General features: G+C 38.6%; 1 protein-coding gene across 4 annotated transcripts in view; it reads left to right on the top strand.

The window, feature by feature from the left end:
• Window positions 1-18265, top strand: part of TTC28 (tetratricopeptide repeat domain 28) — a 604528-nt gene that overhangs the window by 187875 nt on the left and 398388 nt on the right. The window contains exon 1 of one of the 4 annotated variants that reach the window (XM_046640185.1): window positions 6914-7653. The exons of the other annotated variants lie outside the window; for them this stretch is intronic. Within the exon in view, the coding sequence (XP_046496141.1) occupies window positions 7627-7653 (27 nt within the window). The 5' untranslated portion in view covers window positions 6914-7626. Of the gene's footprint in view, window positions 1-6913; window positions 7654-18265 lie in introns of those variants that run through there. 4 annotated transcript variants of the gene reach the window in all.

The following is an 18265-nucleotide window of genomic DNA, read 5'->3' as shown; positions in this document are numbered from 1 at the left end:
AAGCTGTCCATAGATGTGTGGTTTTATTTCTGGGCTTTCAATTCTGTTCCATTGATCTGTGCACCTGTTTTTGTACCAGTACCATCCTGTTTTGATTACTTTAGCTTTATAGTATGTTTTGAAGTCAGGGATTGTGATGCCTCCAGCTTTGTTCTTCTTTCTCAGGATTGCTTTAGCAATTTGGGGTCTTTTGTTGCCCCATATGAATTTTAGGATGCTTTGTTCAATTTCTGTAAAGAATGTCATTGGGATTCTGATTGGGATAGCATTGAATCTGTAGATTGCTTTAGAGGTAGTATGGACATTTTGACTATGTTTATTCTTCCAATCCATGTGCATGGAATGTCTTTCCATCTCTTTATGTCATCATCAGTTTCTTTCAGGAAAGTCTTGTCATTTTTGTTGTATAGGTCTTTCACTTCCTTGGTTAAATTCACCCCAAGGTATTTTATTCTTTTTGTTGGGATTGTGCTCTTGAGTTCTTTTTCTATTAGTTCGTTGTTAGAGTATAGAAATGATACTGATTTATGTATGTTGATTTTTATACCCTGCAACTTTGCTGTAGTTGTTGATTATTTCTAATAGTTTTCCAATGGATTCTTTGGGGTTTTCTATATATAAGATCATGTCGTCTTTATTTTTTTATTTTTCTTTAATTTTTTATTGTGGTCTAAATAGTTTATAACATTGTGAAATTTCAGTTGTACATTAATATTTGTCAAACCCCATATAAATGTGCCCCTACACCCGTTGTGCCCACCCTCCTCCCTTCCTCCTGGAAACCACTAAATTGTTCTCTTTGTCTATAAGTTTGTTTATATGGAATCATCTTTAAATCCTTCTGTCTCTGTCCCTTTCACGTAACACGTTCTTAGGACCTGTTTTACTTGTGAAATGTCTCTCAAGAAAGTCCTTTTTCTGCTTGTACTGCCCTAATTCAAGGCCTCTTCATCTCTTATTGATCTATTGCAACAGAAACTTATTTCGCCTTCCTGTCTTTATTGTTCTCCAATTCTTTCTATCTTTCACAGTATTTCCAGAGTTAGCATAAAACTCGAATAGATTTGCCAATACCTTGATTAAAATCCCCTGTGCTCATCATTGTATTCTAAGTCAGGAGTTAAGAATAAGGCTTTGGAGTCTAATGGACTTGAATTTCCTTTCATCTACTTTCTAGCCATGATACTTTGAGAATTTACTTAATTCTTTAGCTATAATTTTCTCTTCTGTAAAATGGGCAGAATAGTAGTTCCTCCTCATAAAGGTGTTAGGAGTAATCAAGGAAGTAAAAAAATATATAAAATAGTTTAATGCTTGGCACATTCTCAGTAAATAATGGTTATTATTCTTATTGCTATTGCTAGGCTATGAGCTCTCACAGTCCTCTAACCTTAAGTGCACTTGACTGTGCCTTGCATTCTAGGTTTCAGATCTATTAGATGACTTGCTAGTGTGGCGCACATTTTCATACCTCCACGTTTTTGCTCATGCTCTGTTCCTTCAATCTGGAATACTCCTCCCCAAATCACTTCTCTGCTTGTTGAAAGGATGCTCTGCTACCTCTCCTGTAACACCTTTCTCAGTTACCACAGTCAGGATTAATTGCTGTTTGGGGTTTTCATAATCTTAATGAGAGAATATGCTATTAGTTATTTCATTCTTCTGGCACTTAGCTTTCACTAAGAGCTTGGGCTCTTAAGAGTCAGATGAATAGAAGGTCAGTAAGTGTCAGCTGCTACTGTTATTGTTATTTTTGTTAGTTGTGTACCTGTCTTCTCCTTCAAACTCTACCAGACTGCTATCTCCCCAAGGGCAAAAATCATCTGATTTTTGTCTCCTCTCACAGTGTCTAGTACTGTCCCTTGTATATGATAAGTACTCAGTCAGTGTGTGTTGAATTTAAAGGGCTGGGTTTCAGCCTCTCTGTCATTGACTGATAGTGGAAGGAAGTGAGGTGGGGAAGGTTAGAGGTGATCTTCTCTGGAGGTTGTGGAGCAGTTTACCCCCAAGGAATGGGAGCATAGTCCTGCATCAAGTTGGCTGTTTGGCAGAATTCTTACTGTAACAAGTTATTTTAGTTTCTTTCTTTCTTTCTTTCTTTTTTTTTTTTTAGCAAAGCAAGGCCTTTATATTCTGAAAGCACCCAGTTGTGTGAAATATCACTAATGAGGCAAAATCTTTTGGTCTCAAATATACTGCTACTTTTGTCCCTTTACTTTCCTAACATCTCTTTAGATACGTGAAAATAATTTAGAAGTCTTTAGGGAAATTAATATATTTCCCAAATACTGTTTCACATTGAGTTTAATACTCTACTTCTAAAACACAATAAATATAAATAAGTATGAGGCTAGCTTTTTCAGGCATTTACCCTGTGATCAATGTTAGACATGTTACTCCTTAGGAAATCTTGAAGAAATTCGCAACAATGGAAAAAGGTGTGTTTTCTCCATTCATTTCGTCTTTCTTGCTTTTGTTCAGATTTGAATAGACAAGTGGTTATTGAGGAAAAATGCTATTTTAATAGAGTGTTTTACAGTATCTGCTTTTAAGGAAGTGATTTGCAAAGTGCTATGTTATAAATGAAGGAGTTGTAAAAATGCCTTTTAGTAGCTGTGGATCTGATAAATTGTGTTCTTACTATTTGATATTGGATCTTTGAAACAATAAACTAAATTACAACATTTTGAACCATGTTAGCTTGGTAGCTCTATATAAATAATTCCTAATGGAGAAAGTATATTGGTATAATGGTAATTCTATAAATATTTCAGGTATAATTGCCAGTTCAATTTGGATAAAGCAAAATAAATAAATACACAGAGACAAAAAAATAAGGTGATTTAAGATGGTATTGGTATTTAAAGGTTTCTAGGGAATGCTCCTCTATCCAGTGGTACCTATTAAGTGAAAGTTGAAACACACCAGACAGCAGGGGAAGAAATACCATACAAATAAGTGACTCAAAGGATATACCTCAGACACTGAAAACTAGTTTAAAGCCTTGTATCACTTTGAAGTTTAAATTGATTCTGTCTTCCTATAGAAACATAAGTATATTTTCTCTCTCCTTTCCCGTTACAGTCCACTGTTTTCAGACCCCCTCTCCTGCAATTTAAATAACTTTGTCTTTTATTAAATCCAACAACATCTGATCGTGAGAGATTGCTCTTCAGTCCACAGACCATGATGGTATGCATATGGATTCACAGATGCCTTCAGAAAACCACCCCACAGATTAGGAACCACGTGGGTCCCTTAATTTACAAACGGGAAAGTGAAGCCTTGAGTGGTTTAAGTCAGCAGTCGCAAATTAGGACTTGCACATGGAATTTAGACCTACAGGCATGTTTTGTTTGGCCTGTTAGGATGCTTTAGAATTTTTGAGCAAACAGTTAAAAATCAGGAAAAACCAGGAAATTTTTATCTTCTCATGAAAATTTAGAGAATCTGGCACCATTGGACTGATATTCCTGTATGACATCAATTGACTAGAGTTACGTAGTGGCTACCTCTTTTGCATGATTCTTGTAGCTCCAGGTTTACAATCCTCACAATTCCTTTTTGTCTCAAACCTGACTCTGTTTCACTTATTCATGTCCCCTACCTTGCCCTTCTGAAAGTTTTTTTATATAGCAAGTCAGAGGCAGAGTAGAAAGTAGAAACTTTTCTCCTGGGCTCCCAAGCAATTGTAGGTGCCTGCCCCATCACACAGGCATTGGTTTATAAACCCTGGGTTCTAGCCCTTCCATTTGCCATTAACTTGCTGTGTGGCATTGACCAGGTCATTTAACCCCTCTGAATTTCAGTTTTGATATCTGTCAAACAGTCATAATCAGCATTTTAATCATGCACATAGTTTAAAAAAAAATCTAAATTCATATAAAAAACAGTCTCATAAAGTCATAGTTAATATTTTGTTATATATTAGATTGCTTAAAAATGTTACTTCAACCATGCCCCTTGCCTACTGTTAATACTTTCAATGCCCTGCATTCTGCAAAGTACAAATTTCTTTGCCTTACAGTGTTCCCTACCATTTGGTTCCAACATACCTTGCCAAAGTATCTTTTACTTTGTATGGAATAGAATGGAATTTCACTCATTCACTATTCATTCTTTTTTTCTGCCTCACCGTTCATTGTTTTATCCCATAAATATTGAGCACCTCTGCTGTGCCAGGCACTATTCTGGGCCTGGGGCATTCCAAAGCTGAATAAGACAAAGTCTCTTCCTTTAACATTCTCATACTTAAGCCTTCTATTTTAGGCAGGTCAGTATTTTGTATCTTGACTACATCTTACATATACTTGCCTCCTCTGCTCACACTATTCTCCTTTTTCTCTTTCTTTCATTGTTTCATTCAACAAATATTTCTTGACTGCTTGTTGTGTCAGGCACTGTTCACTGGGTGTTGGTATTATAACAGAGCAAAGTCCCTGCTTCCTTGTCATTTATCTTCTTGTGGGATGAACAAGAAAGACCTTAAATAAATAAACAAATAAGATATATGTATGTCATTAGGGTTATGAAGGAAAATGTAACAAGGAAGATAGAAAGTAACAGTATGTGGGTCATGGTGCTATTATTTTAGAAGGGATGGTGAGAGACAGACTTTGTAATATGATATTTTAAGAGTCCTGAAGGAACTGAGGGAAGGAGCCAAGAGAGTATCTGGAGGAAGAGTGATCCATGCAGAGTGTGCAACGAGTGTATGCTTGACATGTTCATGGGACAGTGAGGTTCAAGACGGCAGGGGCTGAGAAAGAGAGTGGGAACGGGGTAAGAAATGAGTTCCAAAAGGTAGGGGGTCTAGGTCCTGAATGGCATTACTGGCCATAGTAAGCATCTTGGCTTTTGGCTCTAGAATGAATTGTATCTCCTCTAAATTTTTACTTCACATTCCTTTGTGAAACTTTCCTTGACCATCCCTGTTTACAGTGATTTCTCCTTCTAACTCCTGGAATACCTATTGACCACATAATTCATTTTTTGCTTAACTGACTAAGGCAATGCCTGGTTGTCTTCTTATAGGCCTTCTGTTCTGTCCTAACTTCTTTGTAACTTCATCTAGCGTGGGGACTTAGTCTTACACCTTTCTAACCTACGTGATGCTTTGCACCTAGTTGGCACTTAATATATGTTTGTTTTGTGAGGCTTTGGCCTCAGATGTCAGCAGTAGGAATTTGAAAGCCATGTCTAAGAAAGAAGTGAAAGGACTTGGTGATAGATTAGACATAAGGAATGATGTTAATGTTTTAGTGTGATCCTGGAAGAATAACAGTGCTATGGACAGATAAAGGAAATTTGGGAAGAGAAACTGATTTTGGGGTAGATTGATGAATTTGGTTTGGAATTTATTGAACTTTCCATGCGAGGAAGATATCCAGGTTAAGCTGTGCAGAATGATTTGGATATGTCGGAACAGATACAGGGTATTGGTATTATTTGTGACTGCTGCCTGCAGTCTGTAATTTCAAGAGTGGGAACAGCCTCTAACTCATATTTCTAGTGCCTGCAAAAGGGGCTGGTGAATAATGGGTGCTTAAATCATAGGCACTGAATAGTTTTATTGAGATGAGAGGTAAGGTCGGTGTGTAGCTATGATGCACATCATGGAAAGAGCATAGGCTCTGGCGTCAGGTCATCCTGGGTCTGAATTCCAGTCCCATCACCTTCTATGTGTTGTGGTTTTGGTTGAGCAAGTGACCTCTCTGAATCTCAGTGTCCTCATCTGGAAAATGGAACAATGAAATCTTTCTTGCAGGGCTGTGAGATGATGAATGTAGGCATAGGTCCTGTCATAGAGTAGTGGCTTAAGAAATAGTACCTATTCAAACAGCTATAATTGTTAATATTATTATTAAAAAGATAATACTTTCATTGTTGAATTTCAGACTCTTAGGCTTAGAGAAGAGCTCAAAAGTAAACTGTTTCAGTTAACTGTTTTGAGTATTTTAATGACATTTATAGTCTGATATAGTTAGTGTCCAATCTGCATATAATCACCCATATCAGCCAATCCTGCCAATGCATATAGAACTCTGAGAGTAATAAATTAAACATTGTTGGAACATTGGACTCATAGTATATCAGTTACTATTATTATGTAGCTTACACTATCCGTTTTATTCCCAGTTGTCAAAAGAGCCTCATGGAATAAGAGTTGATAGACATGTTGGATGGCAAATAATAGTAGAATTTGATATAGTATTTTGTATTTGGAGATATATCTCTTTAAATAGGATGGAATAATTTTACAGAAGATGAATGAAACTCAATCTCCATAGCAATATATGTATATTTTTCTTTGCTGAGAAAGATTTGCCCTGAGCTAACATACGTTGCCAGTCTTCCTCCTTTTTTTCTTTTATGTCAGCTGCCACCACCACATGGCCGCTAACAGAGAGTGGTGTAGGTCTACACCCGGGAACTGAACCCAGCCACGCTGAAGCAGAGTGTTCCAAACTTAACCACTAGGCCACTGGGGCTGGCCCCATAGCAATATTTTTTATAGTAATAAAATTAGTGCTAAATTTAGAGAAGCAGTCTATTCTTGGTTACATTTTTTATTATCAGATACCTCAAATCTTTTGCTTCAAATCACACATTAAGATTTTGTCTCCTTTTGATCTAGAGTCCTTCCCTTTTCCTTTTTTCTCTTGATATAACTCACAAACTTAAGTACATCTTTTGAGATGGTTTCCTGATTTTGTAGATCTCTTCTAGCTCTGATTCCTTAGAAGCTGTTGGGTGCCTCAGAAACTGTATTTACTTTTTGCTTTGGAGCAGATGTCGTGGCACTAAGACCCAGAAACCATTTGCTCTGTGTGGCTGGAGCTGGGCAGGCTGTGCTCACACTGAAGGGAAGGAAGTCATTAGTGCAGACTGAGCTGTGGAGTTGGGTTCTTGCAGGATTTCCTTCCAGCCTTTCCCCACTAAGGTTCTTGGGAATTAAAAAAAAAAATCTAAACACACAAACCAAGTTTTCCTATTTACAGTATTCAGGGAAGGTAGACATTTCGTGAAGGGCAGATCCTTTCCCCAAGTTCCAAGAAGGAAGAGAAAACAGCGTAAAGAAGCTCTGATTACAGATCTTTGGAATTTTCTTTGCTAAATTTTACAAACGAGAAATACACCCAGAATTTTGGGAATTGCTCCAGGCTGCGCGTGAGGGTTTGATTGCTTGTCTAATCTTTTTTTGAGAAGAGGAGAATTCGCCAAAAGGGGTTTGGATGGCAGGAGCCGGGCTGGGTTTCTGCAGCAGCTTGTGTTCTCAGTCTCTTCTCTGAGGGAGGGTCTCAGCAGCCGAGCTTGGAGACCCCCTGCCGCAGGCTCCTTTTGCAGGCGCTAGCTGGAGGGGAAAATGCCCCGCTCTGGCAGGAGTGTGCTGGTTGCTGCTAGGACTTCCTAGCCCGGTGGGAAGTGTGTTCGTGGTTTGGGGATACTTTTCATTGAACTGAAGGCGAAAAGACTGGACTCTTCTGGGCTTTTTCCCTTCGCAGTGAATATGGGAAACAATTAGGAGGTGGGAGGGAGGCAGCATGACTTGCAGTCGCCGCTGCCCTGCATCTGCCCCCAGCCCCAAGCCAGCATCTTGATGTTCCACGTATCGGCTGTACAAATATGATGAAATGGCAGCCCCGGAAGAAGGTAAGTGTCCCGGAGTGGGAACGGGGCCCTGACGCCCAACCCAGGGAAGGGTGACAGGGGGCGGTTGCCCTCGGGTCCCTCTACCCCTTCCGTAGTTTGCTGGACCCACGGGTCCGAGCAGCTCCGTCACCTTAGGGACTTGCACCAGTCCCTTAGGGATGCGTTGCCAAGTCTGGTCTGCGTTCACTGCCCTCTTAAGTTTTTCCTTCTTGGTATGCCTGGACTCTCAGGGGTGACAGCTCAGAAACATCCGTTTGCTTTAGAAGCCCTGTGGAGCCAGTGACACGATTAGCTTTTCAGGAGCCAGCCAAGACCTGCCAGGGTCTAAGGACTAGGTGGCGCCCCGTCTGGGGGGTGGGGGAGGCATTTGAGGATGTACCCCGACACATTCCAGTGTCCCCGCAGGTGGGTGTTGTAGCACTTACTTCCCCAAGGGGTTAATAGGCTTCCAGCCGCTGGCAGCTGCTTCCCCAGGGCCCCGCTGGGGGGCGAGCATCCCCAGCACAACCGCCCAGCAGCTGGTTCCCGGGCTGCAGGGCCGCGGGGCCTCCTTCCCCAGCGCTTGGGGCAGGGCCCTGGCTGGGCCTTCAGCCCGCGGGAGCCCGAGCGGCTGCGTGGGCCCGCGCCAGTGGGCTCGCCGGCCATTGTGCGCGGGTGTGTGTCTGTGCGTGTCAGCGTGCACGGCGTGTGTGCATCGATCGTGGGGAAGAGGGGGAGGGGGCACTTTGCTTTTTGCGAGATTATTTCCTAATATGGCTCCTTTGTTGAGAACTCAGGAAAAAAAAAACCAGTGGTTCTATCAAAATAAATTGCTATTGGTCCCAGAAATAACGTTTCTAAATGTGGGACTGGTCGCTACCCCAGGACGTTCAGGGAGAAAGACAGCTTTCTTCAAGTTGTTGGTGGCTGTAGGTTTGGCTAGGGCTCCCTTTGCTAACTTGTCTGACTGGCGCTAACTGTTAGGTGAAACCAGTGGTTCACTGCATAGCAAGACTCCCACCCCCTCAACCTTCCCAACCCCCCCCCCCCCCTTCAAATACCTAATTTGGCCGTGGTTTTTATTGACATTCTTCTGAAGGAAAACATAGCGAACTGAGTATATTGTGCCCCTCCCCGGCTGTGACCTGTCTCTGTTAGCAGCTGCCTGGTGTTTTACTTGAACTAGCTAAACTGACTCTTTCTTTGTGGCATGATGTGTGATACCATGTTTTACATCAGAGCTGAAATAGAAATCATGTGTGAAATGCATGAGAAGATATTGTGCATTTGTTTTATTGCTAGAGAATCTAACACACCCTGCTTCAGTACAGCCTGGTGAATTGGAAGGTTTTCTTTGATATTTAATTGATACGGTTTTGATCTCTAAGTCATTTCTACCTCATCCTGCAGTCAGAGTCTCTCATCTATTAGTTCTCATCTTAGAGCTTCTTTCAGTGAGATTGGTTTCATTTGTTTTAGTTGAGATCTATGTATCTCCCCCCACCCCCATAAAAATCAGAGTTAGCATTAGGAAAACCCATAGAGGAAACCAGATAATTAAGCAATTTAAACAATGCTGTGAATTCCTAAAGCCCCCCCCCCTTCTTCTATATTTGTAAATTGTGTATTTATGAGTACTTTTAAGATGTCTGCAAACTATATATTCGTAAATGTCTGTTTTTTCTATTTTACCCAATATGCAGTAACTCATGTGGTTATGTCTGTGGAAACCCCTCTGGGTACTGGTATTGCTTGAACCACGGAAGTATTATTCTTGGCAGTCAGGTGGATTTCTGGACTCTGGAAGATTCTGTTTCAAGTGTTAGGATTCACTCTGCAGTATTTACTCACTCTATGATGCTTAAATTGCTATACCAGAAGGTTGTGTTTATTCACTGTATTCATAATCCCAAATCATCATGTTATAAGGATCTAGATAAAATTCTGCAGAGGTCATAGCAGATTAAAAAATAAGCTGAGCCATCAAATACTGTATGATTGTTTGCTGGTGGCTTGAGAACAAATCTTGCTTCTTCTACATTGGAAATGGAAGCTTCCTTGAAGAGACTCGGTATTCAACTCAGGACACCAGTAAGTCTTTGCAAAGATTAGGTTTATTTTCTTACTCTGGCAAGAATGCTCATGTGATCAGATCATTGCCATGGTTTCTGGCTGGGTCTGCTAGCACATTTAGAATGGTACAGTTACATGCCATGTGTTTTGCCAAACTGTTTCATAAAAGCATTTACACTACAGATGAAAGGTGATATTGCATTGATGTGATTTTAACAAAGCCAGGAAGATCATCCATAGAATGCTGCCCCAAGCAACATTTGTGTATAGCTGGACTTCAGGACTAGGATCGGTTGGTAGCTTGCCATTATGGTGCCCTGTCAGCCACTACCGGTGTTGGCTTTTGTATACTCTGGGCTCACTATAAGAGAATGACCATAGGTTCTAGCTTTCTTTGTTTCTGAGCATGTAGCTGGGGTACATGATTGAAGGGGAGTTCTTTACTCCTCTTTTCTCTGCTTACTTGCTGAGTTAAACAAAATACTAAAATTCAAGATGTGGACTCTGGAGTATTCAATTAGAATCTGCTACCTTTTCACAAAGAAACCACCAGAACATGATTAATCATATTCCGCTCTCAGGACCAGTGAGGAGCTTAGGACCCAGTCTTCCAGAGCACAGTAGGCCTCTCACCAAGAGCCCTGTGATTCCCCTGAAACAAGATTCTGTGCGGTTGTGATTGCATCATGGTAAGAATGACATTTAATATCACGCAAATAACAGCTACCATTTTTAAAGCACCTACTCTAAGCTAGGCATCTCTACTTGCTCTATATGCATTCATTTCTTATCCAGTAAGGTGGTAGGTGTTACAATTTGCATTTTACAGATAAGGAAACAGGTTTAGAAAGGTTAAATGACCCATCCAGAGTCACATGGCATGGCAGGGTCAGAGCTAGAATTGGATCAGGCCTTATTTGCCTCAAGAGGTGTATTTGTCACCATTGTACTTGGGAATTTTGATGGCCAGGGCTGTTTATCTGACAAAGATATAGCCTGAGAGCTGAGATGATCCCAATATATGAAGGTTAAGCTATAACTTTTCTCCCTTACTCTGGATATTAACACCAAGATGCTCTTCTTCCCTCTCCTTCTTGGAGAAACACAGTGATTTTATCTGCCTCGGAATTTGTAGAGCATTTAGAATCTATGCCCTTTTAGGCTGATTGTCTTTTATTGATAGTAACTTTTTTTTTGTCTCTTAATGTCTATATAACTATCTCTTTATGTATATATCTTGCCTCTCAATTACACTTCAAGCTTCTTGAGTTCAGGAACCATAACTCACACTTCTTTTTTGATGCCAAAGATAATATAGTTGCTCAATGTTTATTTGATGTAAAAGTAAATTAGAACTATTACTTTCTAAAACTTGTATTTTTAGACATGCTTATTCTAAGAGTTGGTATGAACTTTAAATGTGAAAAGTTTCAAAATGTTTCAGTCGATTCATAGATATTAGGCTGTAGTGGATTATTAAAGAAAACCAGAATATTTTGCCACTCACTTCTAATCTTTTGTACACAATATCAGGGAGCGGACAGCTACACTTTCCACAAAATCTCCATGGCAGTCATTGTTAAGACGTACTACCAGGTTCCATGGATCAGCCTCCTGATCCGGTGTCATGATCCTTTTATTAACGTAATCTTATTGGCCTGGCAAAATATACTTTTTCCTGTTAAAAGGCTATTATGCAGCACATTATTTTTATCTTATATTTGCAGAAATGATAGTAATTAAAATGTTCATCTCCTAGGAATATGTTTGTTTACAATTCTGAAGTGATTTCTGCTCTTTAAAATCCAAGGATTAGTATCAGATAACACTGTGTAAATAAGGCAGCAGTCAAAACCTTCAGGAAAGCTGCTGCTGACTAGATTTTTTCATTGCTTATCTAATGTTATTTTACTGTTCACACATAATAAAAGATCATTAATAGGAATATGTCACGTAAGCTACATTAATTATGTCATTTGAGAATCATATGATGTATTTATCTTGTTTTACTTGTCACATTAATATAATGTGAATCTGGCTTCTTAAATGACTTCTGTGATGGAGCTTCATTTAAAAAGCTTGTTTGGAAGCTCACTTGTAAGGATTCCATCCTGTAAATTTGTGTCTTGGAATACAAAAGAGTGTATTTTAAATCCCTGCACTTTGTCTATGATAAAGTATTTTGTTTCTGGTTTGGAAAGCTAAGTCTCAAACTTTAATACAGCTATACTAAGTTACTTAGTTACCTGCCTGAATGCTGTGCTAGTTGATATTATTATATTATTCATTTTGGACCACAGTTTGATAGTCTAAAATTAGACTTAAAAATAATCAAGCACTGGGGACAAAAGTAGTCATAAAGAGAAGTCTTAGAAGTTTCATGATAAAGGTCTTTCTGCAAGTCCATTCTATGCAACGTTGGATCAGTACAAGCTAGATACCCAAGTTTTGGTTCTGGCAGTTTTCATGGCTTGTGTCCTTGGGCATGTCATTTAATCTTTCATAACTAACTCCCCACTGTTATAGTTTAGCGCCTCGTTATCACTTGCTGGATCTATTACCCGTGGCATCCTAATGATTTTTCTTTTTCTGGTCTATTTTTTTCTCTTATTTTTCCTTCTCATTCCTTCTAGAGTAGTTGTTAAAAAAACACATATCCGCTCACATTATTCACTTTCTTAAAACCCTGCCATGTCTCTCCATTGTCTAGTAGAGGTCTCCAAGGCGAGGTAAGCACACCTTGGGCTAGGGGGTGTGCAAGAAACTGACTGGGTTATGGGAAAAATAAGGGAATTTCTGTTTTTATGTATTTTTGAATCTAAAAGAATAAGAATTAAATTAAGCTTTACTAATCTTTCGATATGGTTTGCCACTTGCACTCTTATTTGTTCGGAGGCCGTATGGGGTTCTTAGTGATGCACACTCATTGTTCACGTCAGTCATTTGTTCACCTTTAGTGTGGTATGGTGTACTGTAGTTTCCATAATAAAAGATCTTGCCTAAGTGATTACTTTTATTAAAGAGAAGAAGAAGAAAAAAGGAGAGTGTAGCGTAGGTTGTATAGATGAAGAGGATGGGCTTTGAAGCTAGACTGCCTGGGTTTGAATTCCAGCTCAGCCTCTTTGAAGTTGTCTAGCCAAGTTACTTAAACTCTCTGTACTTCAGATGTCTCATCTATTTAATGTGAATGGCACCAGGCTCTTGGTGTGACTTTGAGAATATAATATAAAATACAAGGAGTGCCTGGCATGTAAAATGTGCTTACTGCATTTTTCCTGTTAGTGTGATTGTACCCTACAGTCCAGCTGGACCTGGCTCACTGGGCCTCTGTGCATTTGCATTTACTCCTTCCTTTGCCTAGGATGCCTTCTTCTCATACTCTTCTTAATCGCCTTCCTTTGCCACTAGTCATAGCTTAAGAACTAACTTGACCTTCTCCTCCTTAGTGAATCATATAATTGCTGGGCACAGTTGGCCATACCCTCATTTGACCATACTTTTATCGACCATAGTCATAGCCCTGTACTGTAACTGTCAGTATGTCTGTCTCTACCAGTGTAAGGATTTGAAGGCATAGGCACAGAGTAGGAACTGAACGAGTGAATATTTGAAAAAATGTAGTGTATTTATGGAATGAGATGGTCAATGATCTTCCACCAGTTGGCAAGATTCTCTGACTTGCCAGTTATTGGAAATGCCTAACTTGCAAGTTTGTCTCTAACCATTTCTCGCCACCTCAGAACGTCGTATTGACTATGAGTGAGGGTGATTCATTAAAGGGATAATCTTAACCAAGCACCTGTTAAAAATAAAGTCACAGTTTTGAGGTGGTGGTTGCACAACATTGTGCGTGTAGTAAAGGCAAGTGAATTGTACACTTTAAAATGGTTACTTTTATGTTCTATGAACTTCACCTCAGTTGGAAAAAAATGGGGGAAAAAGTTACAGTTATTTGTAACACATCTCAAAGCTATCACAAAACATCAGTGCAGCAACACTGTGGTTGTAAACCAGCAGAGTAAATCTTTATTCCCTTCAACCCTAAACAGTTTTGCTTTTGTAAAATTGGTAGGGAATGGTCATCTATAGAAAACTACTTCTGGAAACATTTGAGAAGCTGGGAATGGTTGATCGACCTGATAAGAAGTGAAGGAGGTCAGCGATGAGGAAATCTGATTTGGCACCTTTACTGTTCAGGAGCTAGCCAGTAAACATTGCCAGTGTGAGAGGCTACGGAGTTTAATTGGTCCTAACTTCAAGAAAGGGCGCCAGCAGCCACGTTCATTTTGCTAGTCAGTCACAGTGATGACATGCTGTGGAAGACACAGTGGAAGCAAGAGAAAGCCTGAAATCCTGGCTGGCCCTTCTTAGCTTCCACAGTGAATTCATTATATCATTAATAACAATGTATGTCTTAGCTTTAAGACTTTGCTTTTATTGATGTGCTAAAAGCATGTACTTTTATTGAAAGCTATAAAAATTATATCATTTAACTGACATTTTTAGGATTTATTTGAAGCCTTTGTCCTGAACTTTCTTGTTAGTCCCCCCTTTAGGTTTTTGTAGCTAAGAGGGGTTTTCTCATATGGTGGAGCCCTTTAACTATATTGCTTTTTCAGCACATTTATTTATTCTGTTAGAGTGTTCTGTCTTTGTTATTTTGAGTATTCCATCCTTTTAGCGTATATTTTAAGGAAAAACATAAAACTGTATTCTTTGCCTTACACTTCTGTGTAATAAACTTAGCATTTCTGGAAAAGGTACATGAAATAAGCTTGATGGCAATTGTCAAAGGGGCACATAAGCTTTTCGCTGGTATATGTCTCTCAGTTTTGACTATTAAAGGACTGAAATTTCTTTAACTTAAATCTGGCGATGTAAGCCAGTGTCCATTCATGAAGGCACCCATATTTCCAGCATTATTTAATTTGTGGGAGGTAGTGTTTTCGATTTACATCCCATTGTGGAACTGAGACTTGCGGAAGCACAGATATTGAGGCAATTCTGAGTTAGAGAGCAGTTCACATTTTGGAATAGGGTCAAAGTGGAGTTGGGAGCCAGGAATTCATTGTGGGAACTCATTGTGTTTGGATCCGTACCCTCCAAAACACGCAATATACATAGACTTGAACCTAGAAAGGTAATAGTAGGCAGTAGGGAAGGGAGAAATCCACAAGGAAATGTTGTTGCACATCCTGGGATAACTTTCTTATATTCTGTGTTGGCATAACAACACTTATTAGATTAGAAATGGTTTTCTTTTTATTGAGAAATGATTTCTTATTTTGACTTGTCCGGTGTAGGTGTTTCTTGTTTCAAGAAAAATCAAAATACAGTATTTTGAATGGGAAAACAGATTGAATGCCAAATTGTTTTACATAACTAAAAACCTTGAATGTCCATTATATTTATCTGGATTATTACTTCATTGCTCTGACCATTTATTGTTAAGCATATTATATATTTTTTATTATTTATAAATGAACATAGGAGGAATGCACACACATATTTTCAGGATTATGCTAAATTGTAGTATCTATGCAAAGGTGTAATGCTTAAGCCCATATATATCAGATATTTTTGGAACTGTGTTTGTGGAGTTGAGATTCTCAGGCATAAATAAGATTGTTATGTTTTTGAGAAGTAGAAAGAAAATGTCATAATTTTGTGATGGTGGACCCATGATCATTTTGGTGGACTTTGGGTCTTTACTACTTAATAATTAGTTTTTTCCAACAGAGGGTGGGCTAGAGAAAGAAAAGATATAATGCAAACCACTTTATTTTATTCTTTTATTTTTTTAAAGATTTTACTTTTCCTTTTTCTCCCCAAAGCCCCCCGGTACATAGTTGTGGGTCCTTCTAGTTGTGGCACGTGGGATGCCCCCTCAGCATGGCTTGATGAGTGGTGCCATGTCTGCACCTAGGATTCGAACTGGCGAAACCCTGGGCCACTGAATCAGAGCTTGTGAACTTAACCACTGGGCCACGGGGCTAGCCCCTATTTTATTCTTAATAATTTTGGTAAAGATATTAGGTCGAACCACATGAAATTGCTGATGTTTGACCATCTTTTATATACAAAAATAGAAATTTGCTATGGTTCAATTAATATTTGAGGGATTAGGAATGGTGGTGATAAATATTGAAATTAAGACTAAAATGTATTGGGGGATTGTTTATGAATTTTAATATTTGTTGAATACTATATTTATTGAAAAAGAATGCCAAGCCAGATACACCAAAGCAAAGTCAGACAAGGGAAAACTACAGTGGTATTTATCAAATCATTCAAAATTTATCATAATAATATTATGAATTTTAATATTCCATATTCACATTCCATAGTCACCATGGTTTCCATGGAAAATCCCTACACTAATATTTAATTTATGTGTGTGTTCTTGTGAATTTCCTGTTAACTCAAACTTAATTCATTAGCTGCCAGAATTTGTTAAATTTCGATCATTTTTTGGATGTGAAATTTTCTAAAATATGTTACACATTTTTTGCCTTCTTAAACAAGAGGTACTAAGCATGATTTAAACTTCTACTGATTACTCAGGATTATCATCACAAACATGAATTATTCTACTTTGCTGTAATATTGCAATACTGTCGAAGCTTTTAAGGAAGATAGCGTTATTTGTTCCTATACTGAATGATCCCAGATTCCTCTTTATTTCTTTTAAAATCCTTTTGTGCCTTCTTTGTACAATTTTTATCTTTCTTTCCATGTTGCCCAAATTAATGCTGCTGTCATGTGCCTACCTCTTGTGATTCTGTTTTATATACTTGTTTCCTATATGTGGTGGGTAAGAAACACAACTAACTGAGCCTTAGCTTGTGACTGAGATTAAAGTAAGTAGACTCTGAATGAGGGTTTCTCTTATAAGTATATGAACTTTAGAGTGTGAACTGTGGCTTTCTGTTTTGACTGCTTAGAGGTTTTTGTTTTTGTTTGATATTTGATACTTACCTTCTGGTTTTAGATAGTTGAGGTAGTTAAATAAGTGACCTTTTGATAAGTTAGATATTTATTATGCTTTTGATTACCTACATTTAGATATATTTAAGAAAGCATGGTCACAGGGACTGAAATTTTGAATGATAAATACCATTGTAGTTTTAGATATATTTAAGGATGCATGGTCACAGGAACTGAAATTTTGAATGATAAATGCCACTGTAGTTTTCCCTTTTCTGACTTTGCTTTGGTATATCTGGCTTGGCATACTTTTTCAATAACTTGTTCAAATACATACACACGATAAAAAACTATGGTGGAAGGACCTAGTATTAGCAGATTATGTGAAGGGTAGAATTGCCTATCCTGGGCAGTATATGTGATTGCCTTTGAGAAGAAATGACCAAGGAATGTGGGATTCATTTAAATATTAGTTATATATCAATTAACCAAAACATCATTTTTTTAGTGACACAAATATTATTTTAAACAACCCTTTTAGTTTTAGCTTAGGCTCTTACTAGACAGTGCTTACCATACTGAGACTAAAACGTTTTTAGAAATGAAAGGAACCTTAAGAAGCATTTAATTTTACGGATTAGGAAGCAGAGTCCCAGTAGGGTAAACTGGCTCCCTCAGAATCACGTGGCTGTTCAGAGGCTGGCCCCAGACCTGGGTGCTCTAAGGAGAGGGTCATGTCCACTGGGCTGTAGGGCTTCTACTTCTTCTCTAGGAGCTGGGAATTTAGTGTTGGCCTGGTATGTTAAAAAAAACACACAGTTATATAGATGCTATATTTTGAAGACACAAGAAATTTATTTGCTTTCAGATGCCTCTTCTGTGACTTATTTTCCTAAAACTTCCTTTGTGCTAATGCTTTAAAAATCCATAGTGAAATGCAAATATGATAGTAGCATTTGTTTGCTATTTGTTAGCTTTGCTGATCTGTCACCTAGCAAGACATTCAGAAATGGGATCCTTATAACCTCTTGATCTAGCTGGTAGGGAGGGGTTCATGAAACTTCAGGACTGTAGTGACTGAGAAGCCTGGTTTGAGAGGAGGATGAGGTCACTTTGATGGGGACCCTGACTAGCCAAGAAGCAGCATTCAGGGTTCTGTGATTTGGGGTCAGGCGAAAAAGATAGTTGAGAGAGGAAATAGAGGGTGTTGACCACAAACTTCGCATACTTCATAATTTCAAGGGAGGATGAGCGCTAGGTCACGGTAGGTGACGCAAAAAGATCAAGAGTAAGGGAAAAAAATTACTGGCTACTGTCAATAAAGATAGAATAACATCTCAAAAGTAAACAGTTTGCTTAGGTTTACACAAATATGAAGTAGACCTCATTGATAAGTAAATCATATTGGAATGTACTTGTCACTGCTCTAATTATTTCTAATGATAGCTATGGTTCTCAAGAAATTTTAATGAACCATATAAATGCTATCCTATTTATAGTGGTCATGAAACAAACAATTTAGGACTGGGCTCTTATGGAATTCGTGTTTATAGTCAATAACTATGACTGTGGGTAAATTATCTGTGTTGATTTGAACAGACCTCTCTGACATTATTTTATTTATTTATTTATT

This window comes from Equus quagga, chromosome 15, assembly GCF_021613505.1.
Source record: "Equus quagga isolate Etosha38 chromosome 15, UCLA_HA_Equagga_1.0, whole genome shotgun sequence".
NCBI classification, from domain to species: Eukaryota; Metazoa; Chordata; class Mammalia; order Perissodactyla; family Equidae; genus Equus; species Equus quagga.
This window is presented reverse-complemented; position numbering and strand designations above follow the sequence as displayed.